The sequence below is a fragment of the Anoplophora glabripennis genome, unplaced genomic scaffold (assembly GCF_000390285.2).
Source record: "Anoplophora glabripennis isolate ALB-LARVAE unplaced genomic scaffold, Agla_2.0 scaffold32, whole genome shotgun sequence".
NCBI classification, from domain to species: domain Eukaryota; kingdom Metazoa; phylum Arthropoda; class Insecta; order Coleoptera; family Cerambycidae; genus Anoplophora; species Anoplophora glabripennis.
Window position 1 is genome coordinate 1,991,856 of NW_019416220.1, and position 27,261 is coordinate 2,019,116.

The following is a 27,261-nucleotide window of genomic DNA, read 5'->3' on the forward strand; positions in this document are numbered from 1 at the left end:
AATTAATTATAGGTAGGTATAGGTATGAAGAAAATTTCATTTTGTGGAAAATAAAAACCTGATTATCTTTCACTTGATTACGAAAAAGGATAATTGCACATATACGCAATAACCCTTTTTCAAATCTCAAGATCACAGTCTATTTTAAATTTAGATATTTTTCCGCCACGAAAGTTCTCTATGTAGGCTTAGAAATCATCTCTGGAAAAACGGTATTGGTAATACTCTAACTCCCCAAAGTCCTTATTGTCCTAATATAAAAAAGAATAAACAAAATTCCTTTATTTCCAGGTATGCAATCTATAGATGCGGAACGCACCCCAAACGCAAGAAGATTCAATTTGCGTTCGATCGTACCGTCATCAGTATTTGAAAATTCAGTCTTTCTGGTTCCGAAGGATCAATGAATAAGTTTTTTATCTACATTACATTGGCTGAATGCCTGTACTTTAACAAATAGGACATTTTTTAGGGATCACGCCATAATGCATATTTCACAGTTACGCGATCTAGACTTTAAATCAATATTTTTTTCCAAAATGACCAAAATGACGGGAAATTGTCAATTTGTGAATATTCCAGTTCCTCTCCGATTCTTCCAATATGAAAGAAAGTTTTTAAATTTGTTTATTTCTCAGTAGGTTCGGAACGCACCCTAAACGGGAGAACATAGTAATCCGTTTGTTTAAAACGACCAATCACAACACTCCTCGCAACAATAAGCTGTAACGGCCATAACGACCATTTTGTTTCATCTTCGCATGGTAATAAGAATAAAGCAAACGATTTGCTGAAAGTCTATAAATTTAGTTATTTCTTTCCGTACGTAGAAAAAAATTTAATATGTCTAAGCGCACAAGTCCTTACAAATTAGATGAAGAGGCGGGTACCTCCAAGCGCAGGCGCAGAGACGTTGGAGAAGGAACCTTAACCTCCGCAGATGATGGTAATTTAATTTAAACTATTTTTCAACTTCTCCGGAAATATATAAAATAAATACAAAATTCCTTTACCGCTTTTTACATTTATAAGGTGACCAGATTTAGAAATTGGTTAAGAGGTCACAGATCCTACTCCCAGCCAACCATTTTATATTTCAAATTTTTCTTCCGGTTTATTGAACTCTTGAAAATAGGAACTATCAGGAATTAATTTTTCGAAATAACAGAATTTTAGTAATATTTTTGTACTTCATTCTCTGCCAAATAAAATGATTAACTATTTTATCGCTTAATGTACTTTCAGGTAAAAGTTCTTCAAAACATTGATATTTACATCTTTCACAAATTTGGATTAAGAAATTTTCAGAAATTTCCAAGAAATTAAATTATGGAGTTTTAAAAAGGATGTACACCTTATAAGACAATAATTTGAAAATAAGGTTCTGACCTTTTGACCTTTAATTTAGTGGTTGTTATAATTTAGATTTACTGTTTGTTGCTTATTTACGAAAGTTATAAATGAATATAAAATTACAAAAACTCATGTTATATCTAAAAAATTTGGACATAAATTCCAATATCCCTTTCGAAAGAGAATTCCAAATTCCCCAAAGGAGAACATCTGGTCACATTATTAATTTAATAAACCTTCCTATTCCAATTTTTAATATATTTGTGTCTTTATTTAAATAACATATACCTAGTATGGAAGTCATTTGTTAATTTCAAATACCTTTCGGTGAATTAGTCTTTCCTTTAAACTGTACCTGGAATAAGAAATTGTAAATAAATATAATGATCATCAGTATCCAAATTTCAATATAAAGAATATAGAAAATCACAATATATTCTGCATGTAATATAGAAATCTCAATTTATTACAGAAATTTTTCATATACATCTCAAAATGTACTAGGTACTATGACAAATAATCTACCGATTACATCCAAAGTTAAATTAACTAATTTTCTAGAATGTAATGTGCTTACAAAAAGTTTGTTTTGGCAGTAGTCATACAGGATATGGAAACAATTAATTTTATTTTGCATTTGGCAGTGGTGGGCGGATATTTCTTATAGATTTCAAACAGTTTCAAAACTTCTGGCTAAAATAAACATAAACATATTTTTGTTACCGAATAAAGAAAAAAATGTTGCTATGTAGAGCTGTATGGATACTGTTTTGCAATAAATACTATAAATAGCTTATTTCACATAATCAAAGCTGTCGAATATGAATTACAATATCACATGAAATAGTCTGTGTAATGACAATAGTCTATATTAAGAAGTTTTATCTATTAAGTTTATGAATAAATTTCTTCTTTTAGATATTATCAATTTTGGACATAAAGATATAATGTGTAAGTCCATGAAGTCTTTGAAATACTTTTTATAGTCAAGGGTTACACCTTCTAACATTAAAACTTGAAACATTATATGTAACTAGGTTCTATAGCAATTCTCTTCACATAAGAATTTATTTTATGAATTAGGAGACAATGATAACATTAAAAATTAAATTAGAAAAAGCCCTTACATGTTTTTTAAATTTTAAACAAAAATGTAAACAGTATAACCTCAATAACAAATGTAAATTTAACATATTTATGATAAAAATTAATATGTGTGTAATTTTATATAATATTTTTATTTACCTATTTACTTATAATGTTGTTCGTTCTTCTATATTGTGTAGGTAATTGTAATCGTTATAGTTGGTTGTTGAAACAAAAACATCTCGTATCTCGTATAAGTCGTATACAGTATGATCTAATAAACACAATACGTGTGCATATAAAACGAATAAAGCATCACTTATAATGCTCATGAATCTTATAGATTTTTGTGGTATTAAAACTCATCGTCACAAACTCTGGTTTATATATACTATATAACATACAATAAGAAAATAGAGATAATTTTATTTCAAAATAAATTTGAAGACCAAGAGTAGTTCTGTGAGGTATAAATTTCGGAACGTTCTATAAGCACTAGCGACACAATAAACATCTGTCTTCAACTACTCTGATACTGTGAAGTGATTGGACATTTTAAATTAAATAGCCAATAGAAAATGTGAATAAGTATTTATATATTTTGGCAAACTCTAAACAAAAAGGTTAGCTAAAATTTAGGTTAGTTGATCGTCGCGATGCGCGTTTGGTGGTCGAAAAACCGGGAAAGTGATTGAATATATACGTATTATATATTTGTTATTAGTGTAAACAAAGTGTAGTAATAAGTATTTTGTTGTGCCAAAAAAATAAAATTAAATATGTCCAAACGTACACCTAAAAAAATTACAGACTATTTTATATCACCGGCTGTAAAACGCAAAAGAAGTGAAAACTCTTCTGAACAGGGTAGGTTGGCTATTGTAAAATAATTTCACATATTTAACGTGTTGATGTAGATAGAACTGCAAATGTGATTTAATAACAACATTTTGAAAATCTTAAAATATGTTATTGATTCCATTCTTGTTTAAAAAAAATTATAATTATTACCCCTAGTTTATTACCCCTGTTTTAAATTATTAACACATCTGCATCAGTTTTTGGTACCTACCTAAATTTTACAGAAAGGATCTATCAGAATCAACATGGTCAAAGTGTCCCTTTATCGATTTCAGTATACAGGGTGTCCCAGTGTCGGCGTACAAAAGTTTCCACAATAACTCAAAAACCCTTTCAGGGATTTAAGTAATTCTTGGGTGAAGTGTTCAAGGGCATTAAAACTACATACTGCTTATTTCGATCTGACGCCAGGGGCGGCATAGCCATCTTGTCCTCAAGGTTATGTCTTCATATGTCATAGTTTTATGTAATTTAAGTTTTCCTGAATCTGCAATCGATTCTAAACAGAAAATGTGCTCTTGTTTCATAGCTCAAAAACAAACCGTTTTCGAGTAAATTGGGTCTAAAGTATCAACTGCATTAATTCGTAGAAAAATACATGTAAAGATTTTATTTAACCTGTCATTATAAAAATCAAAGTTATTTTCCGTTGAGGTACAGTTCCCCATGTAGTTGCAGTTTAATGAATATGAAGAAACTTACATTTCTATGAATTATTTAATATTTTGTTACATCTAGGGGAACTAAAAGTAAAATTGAAAATTATGGAACAGAAATGATATTATGTTAGCAAAATGACAATATTAAAAATAAAAATAGAAAACAATTATTTCAATAAATGTTCAAAATGCTGCCCATTTAGTTCAATGCATGCCCGACGTTTGACCAGGAATTGTGAAGCCTTCGCAAATCAGCAGTTGGTTAAATTTGCTCGGCGGTTGCTTTAAATTTTTGAAGTAAATCGTCTCTAGTGTTACTGGGTTTTGCATACACCAATTGCTTCATATGACCCCAATAAAAAAAATCAAGCGTGTTGAGGTAAGGGAACCCGGGAGGCCACATAATAGATCAATTTTTTCCAATCCAGTGTTCTGGAAAATGTAAATCGAACCACACAGATACCTGTTTTCCATTACGAGTAGGTGATCCATCTTGTCGGTAGTACATTGATTTCGCAAAGCTAATTGAACGTCATCTAGTACACCAACAATATCTTCTAAAAAATTCGTGTATCTCTCTGAATTCAAACGGTCTACAATAATTTGAGGAGGCAGAATGACTCCGTTGAAGATTCTTCCCCAGACATTTATTGAGAATCTTCTTTGAAATGCGGAGGGTCATATCACTTGTGGATTTTCAATGGACCAGACATGAAAATTTTTTAAATTATTTATACCATTTCTCGTAAAGCTAGCTTCATCGCTCCACAATACCTTTTGAAGGAAATTTTTGTCATTATCCATATTTTCTAAAAACCGTCTGCAAAATTGTATCCTTTTTTTGGGATTACCAGGATGCAAAGTTTGTACTTTGGTGGTATGGGTGCAGTTCTTCTCGGTTTAAAATTATCCAGACGCTGCCTCGTGGAATACCTACTTGTCTTGATATTCTTCGGACACTGGTGGAAGGATTATCAACAACAGCACCTATTACATTTTCTTCTAAAATGTTTGCATCTTCCAAATTACCTCTTATTCTGGTATTTCCAATTTGAACACTCCCGGTCTCAAGGACTCTTTGGAAAACTCATTGGAATACGTGCTGTGAAGGTTTCCTTCTGTTTGGAAACTTGCGTATATATTCTCGTGATGCCGCCAATGAATTTTCATCACAGAAACCGTAGACATATATCATATCGGCATATTCGTTGTTGGAAAATTCCATAATACTCAATATCTTGTTGTTTTGGAAACTTAATTTCTCGTAACTTCAAGTACTGTAATTAATTTTGACATGTACGCTTGTAAACATCTTTGGTTTTTTATAATGACAGGTACCTACTAGATAACAACAAATAAAATCTTTACACATGCATTTTTCTACGAATTAATGCAGTCAATACTTTAGACACAATTTACTTGAAAACGGTTCATTTTTGAACTATGAAACAAGAGCACATTTTTTGTTCAGGATCGATTGCAGATTCAGCAAAACTTAATTAAATTACATAAAACTAGGATACGCAAAAGTTATGAGGACATAACTTTGAGGACAAGTTGGCCTAGGCCACCCCTGGCGTCAGATCGAAATAAGCACCATGTAGTTTTAATGACCTTGAATAGATGTACACTTCACCCAAAAATTACTTAGATCCCTGAAAGGGTTTTAGAGTTATTGCGGAAAGTTGTTATTATTTTCTCTAAACAACACCCTGTAACTCAGTGAGAGTGCATCGCAAAAAAATATTTTATAAGAATTTTAATCTTATTATCTGGTCTACCCCCTGGTAAATTTTTGTACCCTGACACTGGGACACCCTGTATGCGTTCTCTAAATATTTAATTTTGAGGAATTTTAGATCTGAATTTCTTGTCAAATGAGATATAAGGATATTGTCCTTAACAAGATAGGAAACCATTGATAAATACTTATCTCACTTTCCATAGTTTTATCTCATATAATTTTTTGGGGTAGCTTTTGCAGACAACCCCTGAACTCCTTCCAAAAAAAATCATTTAGTTACGCTCCATTTGTTAATTCTCATTTGCAAAGATTTCAGAAGTACATGATGGCACACAGTTAAAAAATTGAATAACTTCATAACATGAGATACTATAATATACAGTAACTTAAATAAGTAAAAATTTTTCTGAAGCTTGAGAAGAAAAGGTCCATGGTCCTATATTAAAGTTCTTATAATAATATAACATTTACTTAAATATCTTTGAGGATGTTTGACTAATGTAACTTAGGCTAGTGACTTAACTGGGTAACACTGACTATCTTGGAAATTTGATGGGTGTATTTGATTCCTAATTCCAGAAAACATACCATTTTTGAGTTATAATTGGTTTTTTTTAGTCGAAACTAAGCATTCAACACAGTTAAACTACTCGTTTTACAGAAAAGATACACCTCTGCCCCTTCAGTTTGTTCATAAAACTGATCCCTAATGGAGAAGGTCCATCTGATGCACACCTTTCCCAAGTCTACAATTTTTTCATTCTTTGTCTTTTACATTGAGCCTTCAATGAAATTCTTCTTAAGGCGCTTTTGTCAATAACAATGACATATCAAAACTAACTAGGATATTATCTAGATCTAGTTGGATTGCCCTGATCTTGTCAATAAAATCACCAGTGTTTTCAACTTAATGTTCCATCTTTCCCACGTCTTTAATTTGGTGTGACACATATCGAGCGAGTGGGTGAGTTACTGATACAAATGCACTATACTGTACCACTCACTCTGCAGGGTACGTTTGGCTTGGCAATAAACTTCAAAAAGAATTTCTTCTGAAGAAAGCTATATGTCTATTGTAAGATCAAGTAGTGTAAACTGAATGATAACCGACTTGATAACCAACCTGGAAAATATTCAAAAGCTTATAAACCAAACTGTTTGTAATTATATCTTAATTTAGAAGTACTGTAATTGATTCTCTGTACTTCTAGATAATTCTAATAAGTATAGACTTAAGTATCTTTATTTAATAAGTTTTATGGATGATTTTATTAAAATTATTGATTTGTTTTATAGCTGTCTCTATTAAATCTTTCAAAATTCGTAGTTATTGGATTTGCTTAACAGTTTTATATTAATCTCTGTATGTATCTGACCAAAATGAAAACTTCAGCAGTATCAGCCAAATACAGTGCGTTCCAATTCAAATGAATAGAGTCATATTCACAAGGATGATACGGAAAAATAATAATATGGATAGTAACGTCATGGGTATTGCTTTGAAGCTGCACCAGTCATTTTACCCACGTACCAAGATTCTTAGTTCATAATTTATTACACATTGCAACATTATACCATCATTTTTTTTTAATACACTTGCCCATAATTAATTACATATAAGCGATCAATTAAAGTTCGATTTGAATCTTCATCAGTTTCGTTAATATTGCAGTAATCTATTAATGCGAACACAGCACCTAATTTTTACTGACAGAATCAAGAAAATAGATAATTTGTATGGAATATAAATATAAGCTGAATTAAACAAATCTATTGATTGAGACATTTCTAAAACTCAATCAAGCTTAAGCCAAAATAAGTAATATAAAATCTTTTTGAAGGCAAACAATGAATTGTCTGTGCTCAATTTGTCATGACGACTTTAAAGAAAATTTCCTGATATTTTCATTTTTATAAAAAAAATATATCATTTATTACTAGTTTTTCGCAGCCAATTCTTTTCCAGTGATTGTCGTTTTTCTTTCTCTTTGATGATGGTATAATAGCCGAAACTAGTAGGTACGGAAAATAAATGTTTATAATGAATTAAGAGGACCCCATTTACCCCATCACACTTCCCGCCATTTAGTATTAAGGTGAATTTTCATCAAGAAGGAAATACTTAAATGTATTTTCAACCTATCGATACCATCACGTTTGTTAGAGTTACTGACTCTCAAACCTAAAAACCTTATACAGAAACAATAAAGCTTGGTTAATTTTCCTATTTTATGTGGATGTTTAAAACATTATATTTTTTCAGGTTTATATGTTATATAATAACATGTTTAATGTGGAATACTGTTGTATTGTTAATAATTACATGGTTGGTTAAATAACAAACATTTTGTGTAATTGTTGGTTTTAATGAAGTGCAACAATTTTTAAGAATTCTCTATTCAGTTAGTTTGAATACATTAACCCTTCTGGTATATCTATTATATTTTTTGCAAGTATTTTTTATTTTATTTAATTGTAAGTAAAGCATTTTAAGTGAATGTTGAATAGCGACGTTTTAAAAACAGTGATTGGTTGAATTGAATGGAAGGGTGTGAATATAGCTAGCCGTGGAACATAGTTGGCGTGGATTTGAAATCAGTTGCTATTGTTGCAAACTGTCAACAGACGCCGAAAAGTCGTTCGAAGTGTGTGAAAGAAAAGTTTTGTTACATTCGTATAAAAAACATGTCTAAACGCGAAGATTTATCAGAAAAGCGGGACGATTCCTGCGCGCCAGCACCTAAACGGCGCAGAACTAATGAGGAGGCGGCCACGGAAGGTAAATTTGGCGCTCAATAGGCGGCCGCCATCTCGTTTGATATTTTCATTAGATATAATTTATAAAAAAAATATGGTTTTATATATTTTTTTGGTTAATAGAATTGCAATTTTGAATGTACATAATTTTAATACATTTACGTTATTCTAATTTATTGGTTAGAATGCCCCCGATATAGGGCTTATGCTGCAATTACCGCATATTTTCAAATCTTCTCTTGTAATTTTCAAATTTCTATAATCATGCTTCCTTTCTTGTGCTTATTGCACATTTGTATACTGTAACTAATAAAGTAACTACACGAAATGTTACATTTGGTCATATTTAATTAAGGAAAATGATTATTGACAACATATAATGATTTTAATGAATCTGTTGAAATATAGAGAAAAATTGACCATTTTAAATATTCATTAGATCATTTTCGAATACGATCAATCAATTGTGGTCATTGATATTGATCATTTTTGGTAAGTGACTGCCATTATGTATAATTATAGTGTAATGATTTAATTGTGTTAAATATATAATATGAAACTTTCATGAATTCTGATCTTGCAAATTATAACTATTGATCATTATCAGAATTGTGGGCCACAAGCTAATATTTATTTAATCAATATACTTTTTTTAACATTATATGAAGAATAAGAACTATGGTGATCCATAACAAATATAGTTTTGCTTTTGTTGTTATGCAATTGCAGAAAATTACTTAAAACTTCTTTTAAATTTATTAATTTTAAAATATGTATTAACATAACAATTAAAATTATCGATTAATATAGAAATACATGTTTTTATAACTTCAGCCAATACAGCATCTTGCTCCTCAATCACTCAGGAATCATCTGAAACCCAAATGGGACAAGTTCAACCACAGACACCACCAAAGGAAACAAAACGTCCTGGCTCACAACAATCTGAGGGTGAGTTTTTTTTTGAGAAGATTCTGTATTATCTTGTTAAGCTAGAAAAGTTGTATCTCTAAAAATGAAACAGACTTTTTTTGATAACTTTAATTTTTGACATGATCTCTTATCTTCAGTGCACGTGGTTATCATTTGCAAAGTGACTCCCTTGGAGGTGTTTTTTCAAATTTCTAAATAAAAAGAAATCAGACAAAGCCAACTTCGGATTATAGCTCCAGAGGACATTTTTTAAGGCAAACCAGGATGTTTTTGGTTAATACATAATTTTATTAACATATTACATAACGAGCGTTCAAATAAAAACGTGGTCGAAGTTGGCTCTGACACATTGGACGTAGGGAGTAGCTTATAGCGACCAACTTAACCTCATTTCTCAATGAGCTGTATAGCAGCTGTCAGTTTCAATAACGTTAATGACTATATAACTTTATTTTAAAGAATAATCGTGATAACAATAACAAACAATTAAAGGAGCTGCGGAAAGTGTCCCCCTCCTTGTTATAACAATAAATTAAAGCAGCTGCTGAAAGTGTCCCCCTCCTTGTTCCAAGCACTTTTCACACCTGTTCCTCAAAGAATTAAAGACATTTTCTAAGATGCTCGGGGTATTGTTAATTTCACGAATCTTGTCTATAAGTCGAGCCTGCAGATGGTTTAAATCAGGAATAGGCAGTTCAAAAATAGTGTTTTTAAGGTAAGGCCACAAAAAGAAATCACACGGCGTAATATCACATGACCTCGGTGGAAATTCATGTTCAGCATTGAGACTTATTAGTCGATTTTGGAAAACTTCCCTCAACATATTCATCGTCTCGCCTGCCGTATGTGCCCTTGCGCCATCTTGTTGAAAGTAAAAGTTTGTAATTTCGTTTTCTTCCAGCTGGTTAACAAAAGGAGCGATAATTTCTTCTCTATACCTTTGCGCAGTAAGAGTACCATTAAAAAAAATAGGTCCATAAATCCTCCTTCGATTGAGAGCACACCAAACTCCAATTTTTTGAGCGTGTAGAGGGCCCTCGACAAAAAAGTTATCTGGTTTTTCAGAAGACCACATTCTCATATTCTGTGAGTTTACGTAACCACTTAAATGAAACCAGGCTTCATCAGAAAAAAAGGTGATATTATGAAGTTCACCGTAGTTGTTTAAAAACCATTCACAAAATACAGCCCGTCGCGGAAAATCAACTTCATGAAGTTCTTGCTGACAAGTTAAACGATAGGAGAACAAACGCAAATCTTTTTTTAACACTGTGTGGCAGGTACCGACTGATACTCCCACCATTTGTGATAAAACACGTACAGAAGTTCTTGGCGCATTTTCCATTATTTGTTGGACATTTTCTTTTAATTCTTCAGTCCGCTTTTTAGGTCGGCCGCTTCCTTCTTTTCTTGTTACACTGCCCGTTTCACGAAAAACATTAACACAACGCTGAACTGCACTTTGAAAAATTTTGTACTCAACAACGCCGGGAAATTGATTTTGAAATTCTATGAAACATTCCTCAATAGAATACTTCCATATTCCATCAATCTTGCGTCCATTTCTAAAGTAGGACTCTATGATAAACACTTTTTGTTCTTGAGAAAACACCATTTTAAACGCTTTTTAAAACGAAAATATTCAAATTGATAGCGGCGATATAGCGCTTTGACAGATGACGTTTAAGTTCATTTGCTATACGCTACGCCCTATGTCCAAATTTTCAGAACCAACTTGACCACGTTTTTATTTGAACGCTCGTTATATATATGTAACTGCTATATTGTAGTGTTCTTTGGCATTAACAAGAGCAATTTTTGCTTGGTTCCAAAAGACGCTGGCCATGAGCTTGCGAACACTACATGAACCTTAATTTTATTCTTGGATCCCAGTGATGTACCCAAGTTTCATCACCCCCTAACTGTCTTAGAGAAAAAGTTAGTATCTGCATCCAAATATTTCAACTTATCTTGAGAAAATTACTAAACGATTTCACATAAGAATTCAACAATTTGAAACTCACTTTGGTGAAACTTTACTCCTTCACTAGTTTAATGTATAAGCATTTTAAAACATCAATCTTCTAAAATCATTTTTTTTGCTTTCGTGCAAACATTGGAATTGGTTGTGTCTTAAGGCCTTTGACTTCTTGGGTTATTTTCAATGGGTTTATGTCCCCATCCCCATCGTCTTGGCCAGTATTCTACTTTGAGAAATGATGGAGTTTCATCCTCATATACTGCAACCTTGTGTTTATGAATATTTTAGGACTATTCTGTTCTTTTGTAAAACTTTTGACATTGTGATGATTCAATTTCAAAAACTAATTTTTTGATACAAATCGAATTAGATACATAAGTAGAAAAAAGTAGTCATTATTGAAGGTTACTAGGCAACACACATTAAATTATTTCTATCATGGTAGATATGTTTTCTAGTACCTACGGTACTCATGTAATAAACCATTTCTAAAATAATGTAGTACTTGATGAGAAAACAAGACATCCTTTATATAAGTATACATACTGTATACATACATTTGATTTATAAAATGTATTTTTATTCAAGCTGCTTCAGAAGGAAACCAAAATGAACCTGCCAGTGATAGCCGCCCTGCATCCAAAGGGAAAATAAGTAAGGCTGTAATATGTTACTGTTATTAATGCATTAAGAGTTATTAGACATAATTTCTACAATTAGAGAGTTCTACAAAATGTTTTTTTTTTTTAATCCACAGGTGCTTCAGCTTCCCAAGAAAATGTTGGAGTAGCCGGCCCTAGTGGTGAAAGTAAGTATTTTTAATATAAAAATAATTTTTTTGATGCATATGCAGGGGGATATGCTGGATATGGATATGGATATGCAGAGAGGAATTATTGATGTAATTATATAATCAAGTCTATAAATAATATACAGGGTGGTCTATAACGCAGCCCCACAAGAAAAAAAAGTCGTGATGTGGATGACTGACCATGGTATTCCTATGTATTTTTCAACGCTGAATCTGAATCTGAGGTCAAAAAAATTCGTATACCCCTTAAATTTGTATGTAGAGCCAAAAACATCCCTTAAATAGGGGTAAAGTTATGAATACCAATATCATTACGGAGAGGAGTATAAATGGGCACTTTGCAACCCTCATGCTCTCATTTTATATTGTCAAGGGCTCCACCGAAGGGATTGGTACTCCTTTTACACCCATTGTACTTCTATACCCTTCCGAACATAGATCTGCGTCATGAAAGCTTCTAGCTTACAAGCTCTTGAAAATGCAATGGAGACATGGTGGAGGGTGAACACAGCCATAGAACAAACCCCCTAGAGGGGTGAACTACCCTCTGCTGGACGGGGTGAAGGAAGATATGGGAGATCAAATTTTTCTTGTTTTTGCTGCGCAATGGTCGTAGTGCATTGAACAGAACAGCCCTTAACTGCTTTGCCCGTATCCGTCTAAGGGGTGGAAACTACCTATTTTGTTCTTCTTTTATTTTATCGACACTTGTTATTTCTACACAAAAATTTTATGGGTATACGAATTTTTTTGACCTCCGATTCAGATTCAGCGTCGCAAAATACATAGCAATACCATGGTCAGTTATCCAGATCACGACTTTTCTTTCTTTTTGTGGAGCTGTGTAATGAATGGGTATTAGAATAACTATAGACTGTAGACATCCTAAAAATAGGATTAAATTTCAAATTTATTCCATAATACCATAATCTATAGTGAAAATGTTGTAGAAACTTGAAACAGGATATTTTTGATAGTGAGAAATCCAAATATGTAGAGGACACTAGTTACACACTGTTGAAGTTATATTTCATCGTAACATTTTTATGCAAAGCCATATCAGGATTTTAAATAAATAATTTGATTGGCTTATTTTTTTAAATTAAAAAGGTATCCGAATTGATGTCAATAAACTACTCTGGTCACGTGATATTCTCACTTTAATGCAGTTTGAGACTTCTACATTCATCGTAAATCATCTGCCTAAGATTATTGATTTTTCAAGAACTGTAGAGATTGGCAAAGAAAAGTCACTCTTTTGCTGTCATTAGCATCAGTTTCACAAGACAAAACCTAATTGAGTTAGTGCCGAAATAATATTAGTAGTTGTTCGAAAGCATTTGCCAGCATTGTATCATTAAAGTGTGGATATCTCAAAATCGGAATGGTTTATAAAACAGGTATACCTTTTTTTCTTAAAGATAATCAGCTCTCAAATAGTATTTAAAATCCAGATGGGGCTTTGCATAAAAATGTTACTATGAAAGATAATTATGCAACGGTGTGTAACTAGCATCCTCTACACTCTACAAGATATCTTTAAATTAAGTTCACATCTGGATTTCTCAAAATCAAAAATCTCAAGTTTCTACTTGTAAACCTAAACCGCACGATTTTGGCATTTCAAAAAAATAATTATTTTAGGCACTTCCAAAGATGAAGGAACTAGCACACCAGAAGACAGCGCTGTTCAAACAACAGATGCCTCTACCACAGCAGTGGGTAAGTCATAATTTTTTAAACACAATAATACTGAAATTCCGTCACACATATGAATGTTTGATTTTTAGAATCGTAAACAGCGTTAATAGTTTATACATAGTATTTTATATGATCAACTGTACTGTGATTGAAAAGTACTTTTACTTTTTTTTATCGACAATTCATTAGAGATTAAAGATGGAGAATTTAAAATAAAAGGTTTAATTTTGTCTCAGATGCATTAGCAGGTTTTTCTTTTGATAAATTAGTGTCCAAAGAAGTAGTATTCAAAACTATTATTTATAGAGAATTGTTATTTAACTTGGTAGCTTTGGTGATATTTCAATATTACTAAATACTTTTGCTTATGCAATAAACCAAATGACAGAATATGACTTACCAAGTCTGTTGCAACAGACTACAATTTTATATACAACACGTGTTGATTGTCTTTACTCCCCAGAGACGTATTTGGACAAACCTTAGTAATATATAATTATTATAATTTATATTTTTTTATTTATCTACAGACACATCAACTGCCGCACCGAGGCGCAGAAGAAGGGGTAAGTCATTACTTATAATTTAAAAATTCAGTTATATAAAGTAGTGTACACATTCATCGTATAAAAATATAATTTAAAATTTCCCAATTTCCCTTTTATGGTGTGAACCTTTCAAATTTTGTATTTACACACTGTATATAAGAGTATTTACAAATTTTGCAATAACGTTTTTTCCCCTTTGTTTGGCAAAATCAGACTAATATCTTTTCATACAGAGAAAATAATCTTTTCCTTTTAAGTTAATCAGTCATGTTGTGTACAGTCAATTCTAAATGTGTCCGCGTGTACCCCTCACTGTTACATACTAATACTTGTACATTGAGTATGTTAATAACAACCTGCTTTTGTCACTTTATTTGTACAAGACCAGTTATTAGAGGGTAAGACTTAACAAAAAATTTCATTTGTTCATATATTTTAAAGTGTTACCTACGTCAGTTCAAATATTGTGCTGCAGAAGACGGGCGGTGGAGAATTTAAAATCAAATATTTACGTTAACTTGAAACAACTAAATTTTCTTTTTAGGACTCCTAGATATATGCCACATTAACTAAAATCCCGCATTCCTCCCGTTTGAATAGTTTGAGAAAATTACTAGTTTATTTTTCGTGTTAATTTAACCATTTAGTATTTTATCGTTTTTAATTATAGCAAGGTTTATTAACCCACAAAGTAGGCTGTTAGTTTTATTTTCTTAAATTAATTTTCTTCTAAACAATTCATTATCATACTTATTTAAAAACAAATAGTTTCTATACTTCATTCACAGAACAATTTTCAAATATTGTCACACAAATGTTTTGAGTATTTAGAATTGCATCAGTTTTTGATCATCACTGTTTATCTTGATCTCTTCAGTAGCAGCCTGCTTTTTGTATGTAATTTGGTTATCAAAATTTTAATATTGATCACCAAAAGTTCCTTAAAAAAACATTGTGTAACCACTAATTAATATTCATTTTAGAATATTGAAACGTCTATCCAGCCTCCTGATAAGCAAGTATGATATCACCTCAACACCAATTCAGTATGTTAGAAGCCTATTACTGAGTAGAACTGATAGCATTACTTTTCTAGCAGGTGATAAACTCTTAATATACGGAAAAAGTGTTGTGTCGATGTCATACCGGTCCATCAGAGGTGATTAATTTGGATATGTTTGAATCAGTTTGTAAGCAATATTGTGTTTGTAAAATGTTCTACTAGCACTGTATCCCATTGATCTCAATAAAGCAGTTCTTGTAATTTCCTTGTAATTTCATTATAATAAAGTGAACTGATATACCAGGTGTTTCATGAAGTTCTCCCGGCACTAATAGAGGATGTTCCTTGGGTTATTTCTAGGAAAAAAGTTCATATATACATGTGTCCGATTTGATTTACTTATTGAGCTACACGAATTTGAAAATAAAATAATGGAAATTAATTTTCATTTTTATTTTTAGAACATTGATAATAGTGATACATACATTCTTAATTTAAAAGGTTTTCGAAAATTCCACCTCCTACTTCGATACATTTGTCAGCATGCCTGTGAATTGCTCGCGTTGCATTTCTAATATTCGCGTGCGTTTCTTTTATTTGCGTTGCAGCATTAACAATTCTTTGGATTAGAGCTTCGTGTATTTCCACTTTCTCTTGATAAACCAAATCCTTCATCCAACCCCACATGTTGTAATCTAACGGAGGTCTGGAGACCTAGCTGGCCAAATGTGGCCCACCTCGACCGATCAAGCGACCAGGCTCCTTTAGGTGAGCAGTGACAATTCGGGAAATATGAGGTGGAGCTCCATCATGTTGCAAGTACATTCTTAATCGTCTTGCCAGAGGTACATCTTCAAGCAATCGCGGGAGTTCTTCCTCTAAAAATTGTAGATACTTTGGACCATTAAGACAACCTTCAATAATAAATGGCCCTATAAATTGATCGTATAACATTCCACACCACACATTAACGCTAAATCTACGTTAAAAATTACTTTCTACGGTGGCATGAGGGTTAATATCCGACCATTGATGCATGTTATGGGTGTTGTTGATACCGTCTCTGGTAAATTGTGACTCATCCGTAAATAAGATGTAGCGATACAAATTCCTATTATTATTCAACCACTGCCAAATTCTACCCGCCTAGGGAAATCTTCTGGCTCCAGATGTTGAACACGCTGTAGATGGTATGGATACAACAGATTCTTGTTTAATGTTCTCCATACCCTGGTATTGGGAATCACTAAAGGCGTGGATATCCGTCGTGTACTAACACCGGGATTACGCTCGGCCATAGCAAGGATATTCTCTTCTACAACACTCTGCTGACTTACCCGTTCATAGTGAATGCCAACACTTGGAAGTGAACCAGTTTCTCTTGAGTGCACGAAAAGTTGTGGTAAACGTTTTCGGGGATGGAATGCGACGATTTGGGAAATGCCGTTGATATTCCAGTGAAGCTAGAGTAGCATTTCCATCGCAATTACCCAAAACAAACACCATATCGGCATACTCAGCAGTCGTAAACTTAAAAGGCATTGTTCGCGAATTTGCAAAATTGAATCTTCACACTAAACTGCAAGATTGTCAAAACTGACAGTAACCTAGATAACATTTTACCTTGCAAATGTCGTCAGAGCACACTTGACCAATGCGTAGCGCTCCGAGACGTAACACAACAAATTTGATTATTACTTTTTACATTTAAATTTCAAATTCATGTAGCTCACAAAGTAAAGCAAATCGGGCACGTTTAATTAAACTTTTTTTCTAGAAATAACCCAAGGAACATCCTCTATTAGTGCCGGGAGAACTTCATAAACTCCCGGTATGTTGCAGTTGCAAAAAATAAAAACAGAATATCCATGGCATTATTTTCTTGATTTCATCAATTTTAAAATATTTTGCGAAAAAGCAAAACTATTTTTCCTGAAACAATTCTGAAGGCCACTATGACCCTTCAAAGAGTGGATCTGAGATACACTTTCGCAAATTCACGAACCTTTGAAGAAAGAAATTTACTATTAAAATCTAATCAGTGATGTCAAAACAGGATGAGTTTGAGAACTTTCAGCTATCAAACAAAAAATTATTTGATATTAAAAAAATATTTTACATATTTGGATAGACTATTTCGGAATAAAACTTTAGTGCCTCTTGAGGCTTTTCTTGTAGAACGTAAGTCCAAGAACCATGATAACACCTAACATAAAGATTTTTGAACTTTTATTCACATAAATTGTGCATTACGAAGGTACAAAACATTTAATTGGAATACATTTTTTTTAACTACCAAATTTGAAATCTGTCTATGATGGTACTTCAGTAATTAACCAAAAACTATATTCCACTTTCAACCTTTGAAGAATGATTGAGGAATTGTTTTAGGAAAAAACATTTTTTTGTTTATTTCCACGAATTGAGTTTGTCACGATGTCACTATTATTTTGAAATATATTAAGCTAACAGGATGTACAGGGCAAAATGTAACACATTTTAAGCTTTTGTAGTCTTACTTTGAAAGGTGATATATATTCATTAAAAAAATAATTGGTTAGATTATTTTTATCTTGAATGATTTATTAATTATGGACCGACTTCATTAGATGAGTATATTAGGAAAATGTTTAAACTTGATTTGAATTAACACATTTCCAAGTTAAGAGAAAATACAAAAGCTAATATTTAAAATGTTTATTGTCACTGTTATGCCCTCTACAAAAGAGCACAGATAGATTAATAAAAATAGAAATAAATTACTATGTTTAAAAAAGAAGAACAAGTAGAATGTGAACTTAATAAGTTGAGATATCTTTACACTGGAAGTTGTGTTAAATCATGTCATTTTAACATGTAAGTATACAATTTATAAATCCAACAAAATTTCTTAAATTAATGGTAGAGAATGGAAAATATAATATACAGGGTGGTCGCGATGTAATGGGCCAAAATTCATGACTAGATTCCTGACGTGAAAATATTGCGATTTAGACAAACTCACCTTAGTCCAAAAGTTGATACTTACAGAGATACAGGGTGTTTAATGCAAAATATTATTTTAGTTTTTTCTTATTTATTTCATAATAAATGCTCATATCGAGATGAAATTTTGGTGTTAGGGGTTTTCTGGGGCGAGAGATTGAAATATATCCATGGTTTGCTTGTAGCTCATAGAGAGCGCCACCTGCGCTAGGTCGAATGCGTTGAAAACGACAGAACTTTTTTATCTTTCAAAAATCTAATTCTCAGGTAGCAAATTCTGATTTTACAACTTCTTTTACACAAAAAAGCTATACTTTTTGATAGTCGCTATCTTGCACCGTTCTCAAGATATTTAGCTTTGGTAATTCGAGTAATCAAAATAAGGTACGAATGTCAAAAAGAACAAGAGTTTATTTCAAATTATAAATTGTGATGAACAATTGAATATCGAATATTACAATAAATGTTCAACATGTCCGCCTCCAACTTCAATACATTTATTAACGCGTTTGTTCAAAGACTGCCGTATTTTAAAATAGAGATTCTTGTTACGAAATGATTCGGCGGCATTTACAATTTTCTGCCATAGCTCTTCGCGGGTGTTTATAGTTTCTCTATAGACAACTGATTTCATGTAGCCCCAGAAACAAAAATCCATAGGATTAAAGTCAGGACTACGAGGAGGCCATAATATTCGACTCCCACGACCGATCCAACGATCCGGAAAAATGTGGTCAAGATAGTTCCGTACTCTGACAGAATAATGAGGGGGAGCTCCATCTTGCATGAAAAATAGATTTTGCCGTGTATTCAGTGGTAAATCGTCGAGGTAGTCAACTAAATGGTGCTGCAGGAAATCTAAATACAAGTCACCATTTAGATTTGGAGGAAGCTCATGTGGACCCAAAAGGTGATTTCCTATGATTCCGCACCAAACATTTATCTTAAATTCATGTTGGAAGTGACGCTCACTGACTACGTGAGGATTTTCATTATCCCATATGTGCTTGTTTCTAAAATTGAAAATTCCTCGACGAGTAAAGGTCGCTTCATCAGTGAATAGTACATTATCCAAAAATTCCTGGTCAAGGTTTTGCTGATTGCGCATAAAATGAGCAAATTGTAATCTAGCTGGTAAGTCTGCTGCTAAAAGATTTTGCACGGGTGTAAAATGGTAGGGATATAAATTTTCCTTGTGAAAGATTTTGAGAACTGTTGTTTTACTAACACCGGTTTCTCTAGCTACCTGCCTGCTGCTAACTTCTGGATTTCCTGCCACTCTTACTAAAATTTCTTCTTCTTGGTGAACTGTAACAGTACGCCCTGCGTTGTCTCTTTTAGGACGAAAACTACCAGTTTCTCCAAGTCTATTAAAAAGTTCTTGAAATAGTTTCCGATTTGGTTGCCTTCTATTCGGATACAACTCTGAATACCGACGAAGCGCTCGACGTCCAACATAATCTGATTGCGCATAAACGCAAACCATATCGCGCATTTCTCCATTTGAAAATAAATTATGGCGTGGCATGTTATCTCGCACTACGATTTAGATCATAAAGTAAAGAATACTTTTAATAAGGCACGAATAATACTGTAATATTACTGACAGCACTAAGATAAGTGGAAAATGTCAAAATTGGATTTTAACATAAGCCTACTTGAAAATTTTTGCCGATTTGTAATTGAATGCAAATACATTGGAATTTTCAATGGCAAATTTTACGAGAACGGTGCAAGATAGCGACTATCAAAAAGTATAGCTTTTTTGTGTAAAAGAAGTTGTAAAATCAGAATTTGCTACCTGAGAATTAGATTTTTGAAAGATAAAAAAGTTCTGTCGTTTTCAACGCATTCGACCTAGCGCAGGTGGCGCTCTCTATGAGCTACAAGCAAACCATGGATATATTTCAATCTCTCGCCCCAGAAAACCCCTAACACCAAAATTTCATCTCGATATGAGCATTTATTATGAAATAAATAAGAAAAAACTAAAATAATATTTTGCATTAAACACCCTGTATCTGTAAGTATCAACTTTTGGACTAAGGTGAGTTTGTCTAAATCACAATATTTTCATGTCAGGAATCTAGTCATGAATTTTGGCCCATTACATCGCGACCACCCTGTATACAACTACTATATACCCATGAAATTGGGTAGACAAAATTTTTTTAATAAATCATTTTTCATTATTTCCTCCTGCTTAAGTTGACCCAGGCCCTCCTGTAGTTATTTGTCGTAGTGCTTGACACCATTAAGATATATCACTTAAATATGAAATTTTCTTTTAAAAAAAAATAAAACAATCATACACATTGCAAAAATTAATTTGCATCGACTATGTGAAACACTGCAGTCATAGCTATCATCTCATTTTTAAACAATTAAACAAAAAACTTGTCTACTAACACTTCTCTTTGATTATTTCGTGATTTTTAAGCACTAATGCTTATTATATTTTAACATTCACGATTGTATACCTAATAATTCAAATTCCAAAAATCAGTGTTCCACAAATTTTTTGTTGAATCACATTTTGTAGGTTAGTTTTTCTAAAAACAACATTTTTAAATTCGTATATTTTGTTAACACCCAAATGAAAGGATAAGTAAATGATGTAAGTAGTGCTTATTATTAATTCTCAATAATGACGCAACTGTTTAAGCTGCTAAAAATCAACAATTCATACATAAATCAGAAAAATACTGTTATTACATTAATTATCTAAATTTTTCTGATTTAACGGCCTTATTATTTATATACAACTTTTTATGGACTTATCGTAATTTAACAATTACGGTTGCAGACAGTCCAGAAAGCGATGAAGAGATAATTAAACCTAAAAAACGTAGCAGAATACAATTCATTGAGGACTCTTCTGATAGCGATAGTGGCACTCCTAAGAAGTCTGCAAAGCAATTCAAATTTAAAAACGGTAATGATTCAGATAATGAGAATGATTCACCAAACACACTTAAGCATAAAAAATCTAAAAAGTTAGTTTTAAACGGTTCAGCAGGCAAGCCTAAAAGGCTCTTAAAGGAATATAGTTTTCAAAAAGGTACACCTGTAAAGGAGTTACAGGTAAACAATGTTGACTCCAAGAAAGACAGTCAGGAGGCTGTCATTAAAGATATCCATTCAAATTGGCTGCATAATAATTTGGATTTCTTGGAGCCTGATAAAATTAAAGATATTAATCGAAGAAGACCAAGTGATCCCAATTATGATTCAAGAACTCTCTACGTCCCAGAAAGTTTTCTTAAAGACTTGACACCAGCTATGAGGCAATGGTGGGAGTTAAAAAGTCGACATATGGATTCTGTTTTATTTTTCAAAGTTGGTAAATTTTATGAACTATATAATATGGATGCAGTAGTAGGGGTTATGCATTTAGGCTTCTCTTATATGAAGGTACAGTGTAGATAACGCAGGCACACCTAAAAAAAATTGTCTGTTCCTTTAATCAAGCCCTGAAATTGTTTTCGGTCCCCTCGAAAAATGAATCTAGAGTCAGTGTGGCACTAGCCCCTACCATTTTTAAAAAGTGACCCCCCAGATCCTCGAAAATTGGGTTATTAGCGAATATACTTGAGGATTGTAATGTCGTGGAAGAAGCTAGCCTGGTATAATGGATTATGTAACCCTACCCCCATATTTTCTGTCACGCTAAAAGTCTGGTTGGTTTGACTAACGTCTTTACTTGTAACAAACTCTTTAGTCTTCAAAAGATTTATTTGGTGGATTTCGTTTTTGCCTCTAACCTTACATTGTCTTTTTAACATCCAACAGTATCTGCATATTCACTTACCCTGATGTTTTCTTTCATTTTTTATAAATTTTGATGAAAACGTTCACCTTGCTGTTCGTTATAGTCATCTAAGTTTCATTTTAATGAGACATCCAAGTTCTCTGAAATTCACCACCATTTCCGCAATTAAGTTTTATATTTGTGACTTTTGTGATTACCCAAAATATTTCTGTTACACTTTACATCATTTAACACACTCTGATTAAATCTTTGGGGATTTTATTCCATCCCACGGTATATATTCATCTTCACTCTCTATTTCACTGTCATCATTTTCCTCTTTATATTCCTTCTCGACTTCCTCTTCATACCTAAAATTTCCTTCATATTCACCATTTCCTTGTGGCACGATGTAATCTACTTTCATAGACTCTTCTTCTGCAGGGGAACTGGTTTCCACTGAATGAATTATAATGCATTCTGAAGGGTTTATTGCTTGTGCAGCTGTGCTACGTATATCATACAAAAGAACAGACAACTTTTTTGTGTGCCTGAGTCATTTATTCAGTTAAAATTCCAAAGGATCTGTCAAATAATTTACTTTCAGGGGGAATTTGCACATTCTGGGTTCCCCGAAAGTGCTTATGCCAAAATGGCAAGTACTTTAATTGAGAAAGGTTTTAAAGTTGCAAGAGTCGAACAAACAGAGACACCAGAAATGATGGCAGATAGATGTAAGAAACAAGGAAAGGTCACTAAATTTGACAAGGTAGTTAAAAGGGAAATTTGCCAAGTATCTACTAAGGCTACTTGCGTTTATACTGCCCAAATGCCAGAAGCACGTAATGAATTACCAAATTACATGTATGCTGTCTCAATGAAGGTAAGTTTTCCTATTATGATGGATAAGTAACATTCTAGAAGCTGTTGTATTCCTTTTTATAAAAGAAACACATAATATCTTCTATTTCAGCAAAATGTATCTGGGAATATCCGAATTGGAGTCTGTTTTGTAGAAACATCTATTGGGATATTTTACATGTCTGAATTTGTCGACGACAAACATTTTTCAAGGCTTTTAGCTCTTTTTGCAGAATATCCTGCTGCTCTGGTAGTAAATTCCCATGGTATTTTATTTTAAATCTAATTTTTTTTATATGTCTAGATATTAACAGAACGTGGCGTTGTCAGTAAGAAATTCTCAGAGCTATTAAACACTTATTTCAAAGATGTTCAGAAAGACAGTCTTCTATCTAAAAATCAATTCTACACTGCATCTGATACATTAGAAAAGCTGTCAATGGCAAATTATTTTATGAATAAAGAGGGAAATTTTTATTGGCCAGAATTCTTTAAAAAAGTTGCCGATGATTGTAAGGCATAAAAGTTTAACAATATTTAACAAGACATAAAAATTGTAAATATTTTCTTTAGGTATGCCCAAGTCTGAATATGAGCTATGTTTAAAATCTTTAGGAGCATGTATGTGGTACTTGAAAGATTCAAAATTAGATATACAAGTTCTTTCAATGGGAAAATTTGAATGGTACGACCCTTTGGACCTGATATCTGAAGAAAAAAAAGTCGGAAAAGATTATTTGATACTTGATTCTATAACAATAAATAATTTGAATTTGCTAGGAACAACCGGATCATTACAGAGCATTCTGGATCAATGCGAAACAGCTTTTGGAAAAAGGTATAAAGCAGTTTTCGTCATATTTCAGTGAAGGCTAATTTTCAGTTCTAGACTGTTACAACGTTGGATTTGTAGACCATTATGTGATGTTAATAGAATTAAAGAAAGACAAATTGCTGTTAATGAACTGTGGAATAACCCAACTCTGCTGAAAAATTCACAAGCGGTTCTAAAAAAAATGCCAGATCTCCAAAGACAACTGACAAAGTAATAAAATAATTTATCTTCGATAGAACTCCGATTAGTTTTTTCTTTTCATTTCAGGATACATGCTTATGGTAATAAATTTATGGCCAAAGATCATCCTGATAGTAGAGCTATTTTTTATGAATCTGTCACATATTCAAAGACAAAAATTAAGGACTTCTTGAAGACGTTGAGGGCTTTCGAGAAGGCTCAAGAAATCTCTGACATATTCAGTGGTAAGTAAATGTTTTGTCAGATATTTGTATCTGAATCATTTCTTGGTCCATATAGACTGTGTTCAGCGAATCGTCGGACTGGTCAAAGTTCAGTGGACAAATATTTCGTTGGTCAGCCCAATCAGCTGATTGGGAATATTGGGCAGGTTTTAATGCAGTTACTAAAGGTCGTTCAGCGAATTGTTTGACTAAAGAAGTTTGACCGAACTAGTCCGGCCATTCGCTTAACACAACATTCATAAAAAATAAATCTAAAATGAAACTTGTGAAATAAAATTTAAGGAAGGCCTCTCCTCAGAACTTTTCTTAATAATTTTTTAAACTTCTGGCTAGCCCTTATTTCAAATTTTTATTTCGCAAATTTTGTTGAGCAATTATTATCAAAATATAATATATAAATATTCATTAGTGCCCAGAACAATCACAATATAAATACCTCTTTTATTTACCGTTTTAGGTTGTGAATCTCGTTTATTAAGGAAGATAACGCAGTTTAGTCCTAAAGGAGCAAATGTCGATTTACGTGAGATATTACAGTTCTTCAAAGTATGATTATGTTGTATAATAATTGAATTCCCTGACTTTAATCGTTTTTAGAGTGCTTTTGATCAAGAAGAAGCTGAAAAAGAGGGCAAAATAATACCCAAGCGAGGAGTAGAAGAGGATTTCGACAATGCGGAAAAAACAATAGATGATATTAAGAAAAAATTAGCTGATTATCTTGATGAACAATCAAAATTTTTCGGTTGTAAAATTTCTTACTTTGGAACAGATAAGAAACGTTTTCAGTTAGATGTACCTGAAAGTAGAACAAGCAAAGTTACCAATGAATACCAATTAGAAGGCACCAAAAAGAGTTCGAAGCCATCAAAGAGGTATTCTACCCCCAAAACTCGCGTAAGTATTTTTAGTAATACATATGTTGTAATTAAACATTTTGAACAAACGATATTTATATCAAATTTAGGAATTGCTGTCGCAAATGTTAAAGGCAGAAGCAGAAAGAGCCAAGATAGTTTTAGATTTGAATCGGCGCATTTTTGAGAAGATCGGTGAGAGGTAAACTAACATTCAATATGGAAGAAAGTAGGTCATTAATGCAATTTATATTTTAGGCATGAACAATTCGATCAAGCCATTCAATGTTTAACAATATTGGACGTCTTATGTTCTTTGGCTGAATATGCTCGTACTTATTCACAGGATATTTGCATTCCACATGTAAAACAGTTTGATGAAAAAGTAAGAAAAATAAGAAAATGTTCATGTACATCTGTATTTTCGCAAAGTTCAAGTTTTAAAATATATTGAAATATGTATTTCAGCCTCAATTAGTTATTGAAAATGGACGACACCCCTGCATTCCAAATGTTGATAATTTCGTACCAAATGATATTACAATGGGTGACGAGGACCATGCTGATGTATTGATTCTTACAGGACCTAATATGGGTGGAAAATCTACTTTAATGAGACAAGTGGCCATCATTTCTATCATGGCACAAATTGTAATTAGTTTTCAATTGAGGAGCGTTGATTCGAATTCACATAAACTAATTTTGGGAAAAATGTTAAAAACTGTGTATATTAATTATACTGGATATTTGGTTTTGGGTAATTCTGAGTACAATAGTTGACAAAAACTGTAAAAATGATGCTTTACACAGAAATGGATATGTGTCTGATATTGAATAAGCGCTCCTCAATTATAAAGTTATTTTACCAAAACTGGCAAATTAATAACACTTAATTATCATAATACGTAATCTCCATATTGTCTTTTAGAATAGTACTGATTCATCAATTACTTTTTAGGGAAGTTGTGTTCCTGCTTCTACTTGCCATCTGAATTTGATTGACCGTGTTTTCACACGCCTTGGAGCACAGGATGATATTATACAAGGCCAATCTACTTTCTATGTTGAGCTGTCTGAAGCGTCATCTATATTACAGCATGCTACAAAACATTCTTTAGTGATCATTGACGAATTAGGCAGAGGAACTTCGACTCATGATGGAAATGCTATAGCGACAGCTTACGTTAAAAAAATTACATCTATAGGTTGTCGAACTATGTTTTCAACTCATTATCACAGCCTGGTTGATCACTTTATTGGACAGAAAGAAGTACAACTGGGACATATGGTAATACGAGTATTTATACAGGTATTACTTAAATAGTTGCTAATGGTCTTTGATTGTAGGCTTGTATGGTAGAAAATGATGAAGATTCTACTGAAGAATCGGTAACATTCTTATATAAAATTGCAGAAGGAAGATGCCCAAAGTCCTATGGTTTCAATGCTGCTCGACTTGCTGGTTTGGACTATAAAGTTGTTGCGAGAGGTCGAGAAATTGCTAAAGAACTAGAGGAGGAAAGTAGATTGCGGAATATTTTTCATATTATATTTACCTCAAAAAATATTTCCGAAAGACGTAATGTTTTTAACTCTATAGTGTAACGCAACGTTTGTACTGTTTAAATTATATATTTTTTTACTTGTTCAGTTTTCATATCTCAAACATAATTTTTTTGTAGAAGACGTTTTAAGTTTGCTAATTTTTATTTCAATATTTATAGAAATATTCTTGTTATTTTCACAGTATTCTCTAAATATTTAAATAAATCACATTCAGATATGTACGTGTTTCTTTTCTATTTGCATGAAGAATTCCCTGATGAAATCATAGAAAAATATTCTCTGTAGTACAGTTTATCCATTTATAATTTAATATACAAAGAAAAAACTAAAGACTGGACATCTGAATGGCAAGTTGGGGTGTTTGCCTACTCTCACATTCGCACTGCACATTTTTAATTTTGAAAATGCCTGCATTTACCTTTATTCTCCCCTAATATATTTTTTTAAAACGAGAAACAAATAGGAGATTAGATGAGTATAGTAATAGGTTGTAAATATTTATACAGTTTTGTAAATATTGAAAATAAATTTAGACACTATTTTA

General features: G+C 32.5%; 1 protein-coding gene across 2 annotated transcripts; it reads left to right on the forward strand.

Moving 5' to 3' along the window:
• The first annotated feature begins 869 nt into the window (after positions 1 to 869).
• Positions 870 to 26,925, forward strand: LOC108906283 (probable DNA mismatch repair protein Msh6). 2 transcript variants are annotated; one of them, XM_018709504.2, is made up of 19 exons: positions 870 to 946; positions 9,295 to 9,411; positions 11,963 to 12,028; positions 12,132 to 12,182; positions 13,830 to 13,907; positions 21,229 to 21,836; positions 22,781 to 23,056; positions 23,147 to 23,284; positions 23,339 to 23,546; positions 23,608 to 23,872; positions 23,924 to 24,079; positions 24,137 to 24,294; positions 24,752 to 24,840; positions 24,892 to 25,191; positions 25,262 to 25,353; positions 25,410 to 25,536; positions 25,620 to 25,802; positions 26,110 to 26,439; positions 26,499 to 26,925. In XM_018709504.2, exons 2-19 carry the CDS (start codon positions 9,345 to 9,347, stop codon positions 26,754 to 26,756), a joined length of 3,450 nt encoding a protein of 1,149 aa, XP_018565020.2. In that variant the 5' UTR covers positions 870 to 946; positions 9,295 to 9,344; the 3' UTR covers positions 26,757 to 26,925. The 2 variants fall into 2 exon arrangements, with proteins under 2 accessions (XP_018565020.2, XP_018565021.1); XM_018709505.1 differs by lacking the exon at positions 870 to 946 and adding an exon at positions 3,103 to 3,306.
• The last annotated feature ends 336 nt before the right edge of the window (positions 26,926 to 27,261 follow it).

What these genes read in the sequence shown, in the direction of transcription:
- LOC108906283 (XM_018709505.1), top strand. Translation starts at nt 3,219, where the DNA reads ATGTCCAAACGTACACCTAAAAAAATTACAGACTATTTTATATCACCG. An exon ending in ATTCTACCCCCAAAACTCGC is followed by an intron (nt 25,192 to 25,261) that starts GTAAGTATTTTT and finishes TATCAAATTTAG; the next exon opens with GAATTGCTGTCGCAAATGTT. An exon ending in AAGTACAACTGGGACATATG is followed by an intron (nt 26,440 to 26,498) that starts GTAATACGAGTA and finishes CTTTGATTGTAG; the next exon opens with GCTTGTATGGTAGAAAATGA.